The sequence below is a fragment of the Halichoerus grypus genome, chromosome 11, assembly GCF_964656455.1.
Source record: "Halichoerus grypus chromosome 11, mHalGry1.hap1.1, whole genome shotgun sequence".
Taxonomy (NCBI): domain Eukaryota; kingdom Metazoa; phylum Chordata; class Mammalia; order Carnivora; family Phocidae; genus Halichoerus; species Halichoerus grypus.
In genome coordinates, this window is record NC_135722.1 from 91,160,744 (window position 1) to 91,173,112 (window position 12,369).

General features: G+C 50.7%; 1 protein-coding gene across 11 annotated transcripts in view; it reads right to left on the reverse strand.

The window, feature by feature from the left end:
* PKNOX2 (PBX/knotted 1 homeobox 2) overlaps positions 1-12,369 on the reverse strand; it is a 307,502-nt gene that overhangs the window by 22,924 nt on the left and 272,209 nt on the right. For all 11 annotated transcript variants that reach the window (XM_078058801.1, XM_036123314.2, XM_036123317.2 and 8 more), the window contains one exon: positions 10,408-10,596. In XM_078058801.1, coding sequence (XP_077914927.1) covers positions 10,408-10,596 — 189 coding nt within the window. The remainder of the gene's footprint in view (positions 1-10,407; positions 10,597-12,369) is intronic.

The following is a 12,369-nucleotide window of genomic DNA, read 5'->3' on the forward strand; positions in this document are numbered from 1 at the left end:
TTCCTGGCAATCTGGTCCCCTCGTCATTGCCATGTCACAGCTGGGCCAGGAAGTGCTTGGGCCTGATATGGAGGGACTCCGCATACCATGCACAAGGGGAGGGAGCTTGGTCGCAGCCTCCAAGAAACATCAGTAAACTCTCCCTGCCTGGGGGTTCAGCGCTTGCTCGGGGCGGGGAGAAATTGTGGGGAAAGAATTAGGTGTGTGAGAGGTTGGGGTCTCTAGGCTTTATTTGGAGAAAGCAAGAACGGTGGCGAATGAGGTGCCATGGAAGGAGCTCTGGGAGACTGGCCTGGGTCCCTGAGCGCCTCCGACCACAGTGCCTCATCTGAAAACAGGGCTTGAACCAGGTAACCTGTCTGATGACCATCTAGGGCTGACGCTCTCATGCACACAGCTTGGAGTCACAATGCATGAGCTGTAAGAATTTAGACAGGTAAACAGTCAAGAAAATAGACCACCACTGACTTTCGTTTTAGGACTGGGAGAGAAGCTTGGGCTTTCAGCCTCCAGGGAAGGTCTAGAGTTTCTTGGAGCCAAACTCTTGGTCTTCCCACTCAAGCAGTTCAAGTCTAATGTTGAGGCCCACCTTCCGAAGCCTAAAAACTGGAAGAGCCCTTAAAAGCCACATATTCCAACTCCCTGAGCACAAATAAGGAACTGAGGCTTCTTAGAAACCCAAGTGACTCACCCAAGGCCCCCAGCTGGTTCGCAGCAATGGGACTAGAACACAGCCCTCCTTTATCCACAAATACTGAACACCCACCTTGTGCCAAGAACCGGGCTACGAGGTGCTCCTGGAATCACAGGGGTTCAGTACATAGTTACTGCAGGCAAGGTGAACAGGTGAAACAATCAAACCCCAGAAGTACAGAGGCAGCATGGGCTACAGAGGAAAGACCATAGACTTGGGAATCAGCAAATCCCGGCCCTTCTGGGAGCCTCAGTCTCATTTATAAAATGTGTCTGGCCCAGTGCTGACATCCAGGAGCCCTCAAAGCCTGTTTTTCAGCTCTGTGTCCATCTAACATTGACCCTGCCCTCGTCCCGACATCCCCGCCAACCATTCTCACAGGACGTAAACCCATGCTGGTATTATTTGAAGCTGAAGCAAAGCTGGACGGTAAATGCAATAGAAGAGGGTGTCGTCCCTCCATGCCTTTCACCCTAAAACTAATGGAAATGACTTTTCACTAATCTCTCGTCTGGAATCATTCATGCCACGGTACTCCTCATCAGGGAAAGGCATTTGGGAATTTCAAACGTAAAAAGTTGCCCCAGACGTGCCTTTTCCCTGAAAAAAAGTATCCAGCGAGGTTAGGAAAACACAAGCGAAATCAGTAAAATAAATACAAGATGTGGGCCTTGGGATTCAACCAACACACATTTTCGCCAGCCAGAGGCAGAAGGGTGAGCTATCGCCTGGATACTTCATCTGCTTATTCACACTCTGGCTGGTTCTCTGCCCTGTGGTCTTGCTGGCCTCCATGCCAGGTTCTGGGTTTGGGTAACTAAAGGCAATTTATGCATTAGATCAGACTCTTCTCTTTCCTACCTTCTCCTACTCTGGGGTCGTTGGCTGGGACATGCCGAGAGGCAGCCAATTTATATCAGCAAAGGAATGGAGTATCGAAGTTCACGGGCAGAGACCACGGGCAGAGCTAGGGCTAGTCCCATCTTAGCTGGGCAAAAAAGTGGAAGGAAAATCTGGGCCTCCCTGAGGTCTGGGGAAATAATGTCCATCCCCTACATTTGTAAATATGAGCTGTTTCACACACCGGCCGGAGCCCTGCCGTGTTTCCAAAGACAGAGTCTCAGGGTCATTGAACCAGACCCTCTGTGATCTGTATTTGTAAAAACCGCCCTCGGCTGGTTCCAAAGACCAATGGCTCTGAAACTACCTATTTATTACACACATCGAATATTAGCATTCTTTTACCATGCTATTTCATTTTAATCTCCTCACTACTATGGGAGAAATGATTTTATTTGCCTGAAGAGGAACTGAGGTCCAGAGAACCAAAGTGACTTCCTGGAGTCACACAGCTGTGCCTTGAACCCAGGTCCTTTGGCTCTGAGCGCAGCGCTGATGCTCGCTTGGAGAGATGTGCTTTGGAGTCAGACGTCCCGGCTCCATGAGAGCAGGGAGCCTGGCACATGTAAGCACCCAATAAATCACTTTCCACTTCCTTTGGCTAAAGCCACTCAATGAGGGAGCTGAGTTTGGCACAGCCAGGATTTAAAAACCTGTCCTAGAAGGTCCTAGAGCTGTTTGGGTTCTTTACTTAGCAGCAGTGGAGATTCAGCTGGGACTGCACACCGAGCCGCAGTGGTCAGTCCTCACCCCGCGCCCCCTTCATTCCTGCCTCCTCGCCGAAGACATTCCCGGGCCCCGGCCAAGCCCCACAAGTGGGAGCTGCGACCCTGTCTTGAATGAGCTCTGTGACCTGACTGCAGCCATTTCAGGGGGAGTGGTGGGTCTAGCTCTCTTGAGCCTTTGTCTCTACAGAGACGATGGGCTCTGAATCTCTGGGAACAGTCCACGGCTTTTCTGAGGAAGGAGCTACTATGGCAGCAGTGGAAGCCCCTTGGGGAGAAAATGTTGGCTAAGCACTCAGTATTTTTATCTTCTTGACAGCTTCCTCTTGGGGCTTATCAGACTCCCAAGCAGGTGGATGATGCTCTGTCTAGACCCAAACAGAGCTGTTTCCTTCCAGGCTCCTTAGCGCCCATAAAGAGGTGAGAAGCACATGTGAACAGGTTTTAGCGACATTCTTCAGCATTCCGAGTCTCACATCCCTGCCCCAATTGTCCAGGAACCAGGGGCTCAGAGCTGGTTATCTAGCTCAAGAACTCTGCCTTGTCCCACCAGGAATGGCCGTGGTGTCCCCAAGCCTCTGAAAACTGCTGGAAGCCTGGCCTCCCTGGTGGAGCCATCCCACCAAACTGGGGTGTGTGTGGGCTCCTACTTTCTAGTAGTAAGATTTGCTTTCCCAGTAGGACAAGGTCCTAAAACTGAAAACTTCCCTAGAGTTTCCTGGGAATGACATCTCTGGGCCTGGACCAAGGGACCCAGGACTTGGATGGAAACCCACAAGCTGGGCTCCACAGGCCTCCCAGAAGCTGTCCCACTGACGATCCTTGTGTGCTGTTTTTCTGAGACACAGAGAGGCAGAGAGCCTCTCTGAAGTGGGCAGAGCAAGGTAGGGGAGCAGCTTTAGAACGGCTGAGAGCTCGCACCTCCTAAACCCTGTGGACCAGCTGCAAAGCCTTCACTGCCTCGCGCCATCGGCCATGGTGGTCACTGGGTGAGTTTTACTCCAAATCTCATTTTGGAACAACAACAACAAAAAAGATGATTTGTTCAAAAGGAAGGCCTTCCTAAGGACAAGTGAAAGGTTCTGGGATCATGCTTGGAAGCGGAGGGTGTTCGGGTGGGGTGTGTGTGGCACAAAGGAACGGACTATGGCTATGAACTCTGACCTCATGGTCTGATGTCAGCCCGGGAGGAGCCGGCTCAGTCCCTGGAGCCACCAGTCTTCACTGTTAATCGGGAAAGGGCTTCTGTTGCCCGGGGAAACGAAATTTCCACCAAAGGAAGAAATTCCCGGAATAAACTGATGGGAGGAAGAAAGGAAGGAGTGAAGGCAAAGACGGATAGAAAAATGTTCCTTTAAGTTATTTTGAAATAGCTGGAATGTTTATCTTACTAAGATGCCTGTGGAACGGGGACATGAACTAGATGACACTGCAACGGTCCTTCCGACTGACGATTTTAGAAAAACCAATGCCATTCCCTAGGATCTATTGTGTGTGTGTGTGGGGGGGGGGGTTGGTAAGCAGGTGGGGGGGTATGAGTTGGAGGGGGCAGTACAGCCCATGGGGCCCTGCTGTCTGCCATCCACCTCCAGGCCACTAGGGGTCTCTGCTGATCCACCAGCTCAGATTGCTCTCCCCCAAACCTCCCCAAGCCTCCCGGGAGGACAGGTCTGTGGGCTAAGTGGCCTGGGCCGGTGGGGACTTGGTCTGGGGTGTCTCACTTCTGCTGGAAAGCTTGGTCCGGACTCATCCTGGGCATGCCCGTGGCCCATGCTCTTGACTCCTTCAGTGCTTCCTGGTGGCCTGATATACTGGACATAAAGCATAATGGTTCTCTTTCTTATGCGTGTGTCTTCTTTCCCTAGCTTTGGTTGCAGATATTTTGAGGGAAAGAGTGTTCTTTCTTCGAATTCCCCCAAACTGCCTACCACAGTGTTGGGTGCATGATAGATGCTCAATAAACGCATGGCCTGACTGGGCTTTGGCCCTGGGATAGCGTGCGTGTGTGTGTGTGTGTGTGTGTGTCTTACAGGGGTGGGGAGGTTGCCCCTGTCCCCAGACACGCTGTTCCTGGCAGTGTCCCTCCATTCTGGCAGGGCCAGAGTCCTGTCTTTGGCTGGGAAAAGCTGGGCTCCCAAACTCAGGGAATCCAACACATGTAAACAAGCCACCTAATCCTGTTGCTGTTCCGCTCCTGCTGGGGGCTTTAGCCTCAAGGGAAAGGCACTTCTGGCCCGTGGGGACAAGGGGCAGCTACCACTCCTAAGGAACATTCCTTCTGGGAAGGAGAGAACGGCTCAGGTTTCACTGGCCTGGCAGGAGGGGCGGTCCTCATGGTGTCCTGGCACCCCGAGCTGGAGCGCTCGGGGCTAGGATGGTGGAAGGGACAGCTTTGATGGCTGTGGTGAGAATGAGGCAGGGTAGCTCCCAGAACTCTACTTCCTGTCGCTGCGGTCTAGGGGTGCCCCCTTTCCATCTCAGTGGTGATCTTGCAGGATAGATCACCTCCCCCTCCTCCCACCAGCCTTAAAACTCCCTGGTCAAATCCAAGTGGATGCTTGGCCACTGGGCAGAACTTCCAAGGGGGTGACTGAGGTGACTGTCCCCCACCTCCTTGACCTCCTGCTAATCTAGAGAATGCAAACTCCCTGTAGGTCAGTAGGCAAGTCCACCTGCCCCAGGTAGGGGTGTAATCACTGGCCGCTTCCTATTTTTTTAGAGAGTTAGCAGAGCTATAGAGTTCTATCTGCTCTGCCAAGCCCCACATCTCAGAGTTGGGTTCACTCTGTGCCTTTCTTCTCCCAATTAGCAAGTCTAAAGTCTTGCTTCCCATCAACGGGTTTCTGGGTTTCTTCCTCTCTAGTCTCCAAATCGCTGCTCAGAGTTAAGGGAGTCACCCCTCCCCACCCAGGGCCCAGGACCCCTGGTTCTTCCTATGTGTCACACAAAAAAACCCAAAGACTTATTATAATAAGTAGAACATAGACTCCAGAGTGACCTATCTCAGTCTCTGCTGCTTACTTGAGCCAGTGTCTTAACTTCTCTGAGCTTCTCTTTCCTGGGGGAGAAAATCATGTGCCCCTTGCAGCCTTGTTGTGAGGAGTAAATAAGGTAATATATGTAAAGCACCCAATAGATACGGTGTTTGAAATGTAGAGGAGGTTCGGGAAATGTTGACGTTCTCCCCACTCCCTACCAGTTCTTCCTGGAGCAGCACACGAGGGGCTACTCAATTAATTTGCCTCCGACATGTTTCCAACCCTTACACCATCACCTACGTTCCCCATTACATCTCCCATCTTTGGTGATTGGCCATCCTTTCCAGCCTCAAAGCATAACTCCTCCAACTTGGTTGCAAGATAGTCCCTTGTTACATCTGGAGGTCAGAGATCCTGTCATATCCACTTTGAGGTCCCTGGAACTCAGCAGGCTCAGTTGTGCTTGAACAGATTCACGGGGCCGGAATGAATGACCCCTCGTCCTTACCAACTCCTTCTCTCCAGGGATTCTGAAAGGCTGTCTCTGTTCCTTGCCTTCTCCCAGGCTTCTCTCTACACCAGGAGCGCTCACTTTTAGAGCTCCCAGATAGCCTACCACCCCCTCCCCCTCTCCCCTCTCCCCTCAGAAGTCCTCCCAAGGCCAGAGAACCTGCAACTTCTCCAATCACAATGGGCAAAATCCTCCTGCTGGCCTATCTAATCCATGCTGAGGTTTGCTCATTCTGTCTCCAGGCAGGAACAGACTGTGGCCATGAGAGTGTGCAGGCTTTCTCTGGGGGGAGGGGGAAGGGGGCTGAGCAGTGACGGGGGTAACCCGAAGCCACACATGTGGTTTGTTCAATCCAGACCGCTGTCTCTGGCTGCTCCTTTCCTGCCTGCCTCAATGTTCCCTCGACCCGGAGTCTTCTATGGCTCACATAACTTACCTAGATCCTCAGGTGTGACTCACAGCTCCCTCACACTGAGATTGGGAGCTCCTTTTGGATAATTCACTCATGCTCTCATAGGACCTAGCACGGTGCAATGCCCCCCAAATGCTTGGTGACTGAGAACTTTGGCTCAGTCCGATTTGCCCTGTGATAGGGCCCCGGCTTAGATCCAGCCCCATTGAAGAAAGAGGGGGGAGTTTCAAGTCAAATTAATACTCGAGCAAGGCGGGAGTTAGGTTCTCTCTAGTTGGTTTATGCCCTCTAGGAAAGGCCAGGAGAAGCCTGTCCAACAGAAGTCAGAGTCTAGAGTGAGCCTCCTTACCGAGGAGGCTGCCCTTGCAAGAAGCCTGGGCTCAGAGGTGTGAGGAAGCTTGGATGTCTTCAGGTGCAGGCGGAGCAGGATGGCTTCCTGGGGACGTGGGAAAAACTAGCTGTGGCCCAATTCCTTGGGAACCCTGGTTCAGCTCTGGGGCTTGGTGGAAGTCGTTTCCCTTACTCCCTATCCCCTTCCCACCCCCAAAAGAGAGCTCACATTCAGAAATGGAAGGCCAAGCAGGGAAGGTGCCCAACTGCCATAGAGCTGAATGGGGACACAGTATGGCATCTGGGGCGGGTGGGGGGGGTGGGGACACCAATTTGAATAAAAAAAATGTCTCCCACTTTGCAACACAAGGCCAAATGATTAGCACCCGGGGGAAAAACATGAGCCAGCGGTTTGCAACAAAGCTGGCGGGCGCCTGGAATGTTGATCCTGAGGATCATGTTCCAGAGGGGAGACACCCCTCCCTGGGCCCGGCTGGTGCTCAGTGCGGCTATTTCAGGCTGGGGGGATTAAGGTTGAACCATGACGAATGTGAACCATTGTGTGTGTGTGCGCGCGTGCACACACACACACCCCCCGCCATGGGCACACCCCGACACACACACACACACACACACACACAGACGCCCCAGACACTCTTTTTCTCTCTTCTCTCCCATACTGGCCCCCATGCCCTGATCCCCAGGCCAGCCTCCTGCACCCAAAGTCTCTTGGGTGAGGCCTCTCCTTCCCCAGGAAGGCCCAGCCAGCCCCGCACCCCCCAGCTCAGGGAGAGTGACAGGAGCCTGCCCTGGGAATGTGGACAGCACGTGGCGTGTCCTACGCACCCTCCCTCCTCCACACACCTGGCTTCGCACTGACCCCGAACCTGCCCAGCCTGTCCCTTCATCCCCCAGCCCTCAGCTGCTGCCATTCCTTTTCTCTCTCTTTTCCACCTGGGGTCTTCTCAGCCTCACTTCCCTTCCCTCTGCGGCCCTTCTCCTCCAGACCTTCATCCTTCCTCTGCCTCCCTCGAGTTGTCTTTCTTTGCCTTTATCTTTCTTCTGATTTCTCCTTCCCTCCTTTGGCTTCCTCTGGCCTCCCTTGATCTGTGTCCATCTGTCTCCTTGTCTTACTTCTTTACACAGATATTTACTGGCCGTTCACGCATCAGACCTTGGGTTAGCCGCCACCAGGCATGGGTTATAATTGTATATAAAATACTGTCTGGACTCAAAACACGTCTGTTATCTAGGAGAGGAGAATAACACTTATACCAGCGACTCCGAGATAAAGCGACATGGGATATTTATATATAAGTGGCCCCTAGTGTTCCAGCACTTAGTTGGGAGAAAGAAAAGGTCTTTCTGGATGGGGCTTCAGAGAGGCCTCCAGGGGAGAGCAGCCTTGTTACTGTCCTTGGGAAGAGGCCGGGTTTGGTCCTGCAGAGCTGTGGAAGTGTCGTCCGAGCAGACAGGCATGGGAGAATGTGCACCTGGGAGCGCCTTGACTATCAGGCGAAAGGATGAGAAAACTCGGAGGACAATCAGAGCTTTTGAGCAGGAGAAGGACATGAACAGAGTCTTAGGACCATAAGTCCAGCAGCAGAAGCTGAAGAGGCATGTGTAGGTGTGTTTGTGTTTGTGGTGTGCGTGTGCGTGTGTGTGTGTGTGGAGGGCCGAGGGCTAGCCAGAGAGGACAGGCATGGCAGGTTAGGAATCCATGGCAGCAGCGTGTGTCTGATTATCTCATTTACCCACGGAAGTCTGAACCTAGTAGGGTGGCGGCAAGGCAAAGGCAATGAAAGGGACAAGTTTGAGAAATTCCATATAGGAACACCTTGCCAAGCGTCTTGTCTTCTTTTTCGAGCTTGTCTTTGTTTTTGCCCGATTGTCTGAGTTCCTCTTTCTAAGCAGATCAGAAGCCTTTCGCGGTGGCCACCCCAGGGCCAGCTTGGCTGTCAGGCAGAGATCTGATATTTACAATGACGGGAATCAAAGTTCTCTCCTCTTTCCTCAAAGCTCAGAGGCCCCGAAGGCTGGGATCTCCCAGGAGGACTGACTTCTGCAGGCAGCGACTCCGCGCCCTGGCTCACCCAGAGCCCGTGTTATCCTTCTCTGCCAACCCCGCGTCCCCAATGGCCCTGCCTGCAGCACATGCCTTGTCTGCCCCAGGACCCCAACCTGGAGGGGGCCGCTTTGGCTGCTAAGCCCTCTGGCCCTCCACTCCTCCCCCACTACCCTGGTACAGCTCCAGTGTCAGCCCTCGAGGTAGACTTGGAGAGCCCAGGAGGGGAAATCCAGAGCCTCTCCAAGGACCTGATTATTTCCAAAGACTTGTGCTAATTTTCTGATATGATCCTCACATCTCTGTGAGGCACTAAATCCTCATTACTTTTCCTGACCGATGCATTCTAATTAGATCAACACTTAAAAAAAATTCACAATAGCCACAGGATGGCTTTCCATCTCATTAACTCCTCACTTATTATTTTCATGAAAATTACTGATAAAAATGTGCATCTCCATTTGCTGAGGCCTCACAGCCTCCTCAGCTCCTATCTTGCATCTCTCCCGTCACCGGGCTGCGCAGCGTCGCCATGGTAACCCACAATAATAGAAACTAATAAATTACAAACGAGATGCTCGTTGAGCAATTATTGTCCTCTTTTATGCAAGTTTCTTGCTAATTTTGATCATAAGGGAAAGTACAATAAGACTCTGAAGGAATGAGTCTATTTCAAGAGAATATTAGCAAGCAGAAGCCTGGGCGGCTGTTTTTAGATCTGTAATAAAGTGAGTTGGTGATTTCAAGCAATGGGAAGAGGAAATAAACTTCTTGCCTCATGTCCCATGCAGTACTCACTGTTGAGTCCCACAGAGATCCCTTTGGATTTGTGCAAGGTGGGGCTGGCCTTCTAGAAGGCCCCCTGACCCTTCCCCTGCCTCTACAACCTGGAGGGATGGATGAAGTGTGCTGGTCCCTAAAGCTTAGAGATAAAAATGGCACCACCTTTCTTAGGCACTTTTTCCAGCGCCCATCATTCTTAGAAAGTTTATCCTTTTCCCCAAGCCTGATTGTCTCATGAGAAGAGGTTACTGTAAGCCTTCTGGGGCCCTCCCTGTGTCTGTCCCAGACTCGGGAACTCAGTGGGAGGGAAGAAAGTGGTGAGCTGTGGCTTACGTAGATGTCGGTGAGCTTGGTGGAAAGGTATCACCAGGCAGCTTTCTTAGCTCCGTAGGGTTTGGGGAAAATATTCCGCCCTGGAGACAACAGCCCATTCTCATCCAGAACACATAGTTGCCATTTCTACGTTCCCCAGTTCCCCGGATGAAGGTGGGGGTGACTCTTGGGAGGGGGGTGACTGGAGGTGACATCCACAGTGGCCCTGAACCTTAGGAAGGCAGATGAGCCAGGGTAGGGTGAGCAACTGGAAACTGATCTGGGAGAAGCAGTCGCATGGGAAGCTGTCCTCATCTATGAGGTGGGCAGGATTCAGGGAAGGACCAAACCCTCCTTCTCAAGAACACAGAGAGCTCAGCAAGCCTTCTCGAGAAGTGTTCGGGGCTAAGAGGTCGGGGTCCATTCCCGGCTCTGCCCCTGCCTCATCTCAACACTTACATGCATATCTTAGGATATCTTGGGCCAGGAAGCCAGGAATCACTTTGGTCATTTTCTAAGGAATACCCATGCCCCAGTATGGTGAGTTCTGGTGCTGCCTGATGAACAGGAGTGGATCAGAGGAGGGCCCTCATGCTGAAAGTATACAGTGAGTCTAAGCTACTTTCCTAGGCCACCAGGGGACCCTCAGACATTCCTACACCTGGCTTAGGAGATAGGACCCAGCCTTGTGTGTTACCTGTGAGTGAAGATTTATGGAGGGCTGATTGGGGGAGTAGGGTCCCCCGAGGTCATTCCTGAGCAAGTTATCGCTGTGCATCTTGGTTTTGAGGCAGGTGATGTACCGGTTACAAAAGTCCTTGCAGAGTTCATTGACTTTCTCCAATTCCAGCAGGTGAATTCTCAGGACCTGGATTGCCTTCACCATCTGAGGAGAGGAAGGGGAGGTGAGCCCAGGTGTTCGTATCACACTCCTCCTGCCACCTTGACCTCCTAAGCCCCAAGCCCACCAGGGGGGGAGAAGCCCATGCCCTGCCTTAGGCATAAGCTTTCTCATCCACTGGATTTAAATTTAAATCCTATTATTTCATGTGTGTCCTCCTTAAATTCTAGTTATGGTTTGCATGCTTTTAGCCCACTGTTAACACAACCACTCTCAAGTAAATGGTATTTGGAGAACCATTGAGCTAAAAGCCAGGTGTCTGGCCCTGACCCTGCCAGTCTTATCTGGGGGACCTCGGGCAACTGGTTTGCACCTTGTTGTCGGAAAAGTGGGGATAATTATGCCCTCCTTAACAACCTTCTAGGTTTGTGGAAAGGATTGTAGAGGGAACGTAGAAGCTGCAAAGTGTGGAGCGTTGAGCAGGCATGAGGAAGATGGAGATCGGAGCTCTTGTGGGCGCCTCCAGAACTCAGGGACTGTCTGTTCTTAAGCATGTATTCTGAGGGCAGGTCACCTTGCAGATGCCCCATTGATACTTGCTGACTGACGGGATCATCCCGCATGACTTAGCTGGGCTCTGAACACCGAGCTGTCCTGTGCCCTTTGGATTGTTGGACGTGACTGTCCCTCTTCAGATGGACACTCCCCGCCCTTCATGGCAAGAGGCTAGTTCTCAATTGGAGCTTTTCTCTTTATCATGGTTATTATTAGAACAAGACAATTGCTACCGGCGGTTTGGAAGTCAAGGAGGAAAATAACTGCCCTTGACCCAATCACCCTAAAAGAATGATGCTTTTTTTTTGTCTTTTCCACAGGCATCTATTTTAACATTGCTTTAGTCACTTTGTGCTTACAACTTTGTTTCCTGTTTTCCCCTTAGTTTACCAAATGTATTTTTCTTACAGCAGCACCATCTTCTCTATTGTCGCTTCCAGCCTGCGAGCTTCTAAAAGGGAGAGAGGGTGCCTGATTTGCTCACCATGTTATCCTTGGCACCAACACTCTGGACACTGAATAAATATTTGTTGAATGGGTAAAAATTATTCAGTAAATATATTTTTAATTGTTGCCTATTATTTCATGTGTGTCCTCCTTAACCAATCCCTCATTGTTGGGCATTTAGGCTATTTCTAATTTTTCAATTTTATAAAAAATGTTACAGTGACTGTTTTCCAAGCTTCCCGCTTTGAGTCATGTGTCTGCATTATTTCCTCAGGGTGAATTCCCAGAAGTGACAGGAGAAAAAGCTATGGACATTCTTTTGGCTCATGATAAATACTGCCAAATTGCTTTTCAAAAAAGGGTTGTTCAAATGATGCTGGAGCACTCAGACATCCACAAGGAAAAAAAGCAAACCTTGCTTTAAGTCTTATATAAAAATTAACTCAATTGGACCAAAGACCTAAATGTAAGATATAAAACTATAAAACTTTTAGAATAAAAATGCAGGAGAAAATCATGAGTTCCTAAGAGTGGGCAAAGAGGTCCACACAAGCTTGACTCAGAAACGGAAAAACTGATAAATTAGAACTCATCAATATTTAAAATGTTTGCTCTTCAGAAGAACCTGTGAAAAAGATGAGAAGGCAAACTATAGACTGGAAGAAAATACTTGCAAACCATATATCTGACAAAGGAATTCTTTCTAGAATATACAAAGAGCTCTCAGAACTAAACAGTAAAATAGCAAGCAATCCAATTAGAACAGGGGAAAAAGACAACATCGGACATTTCACTGAAGAAGATACACAGATGGCA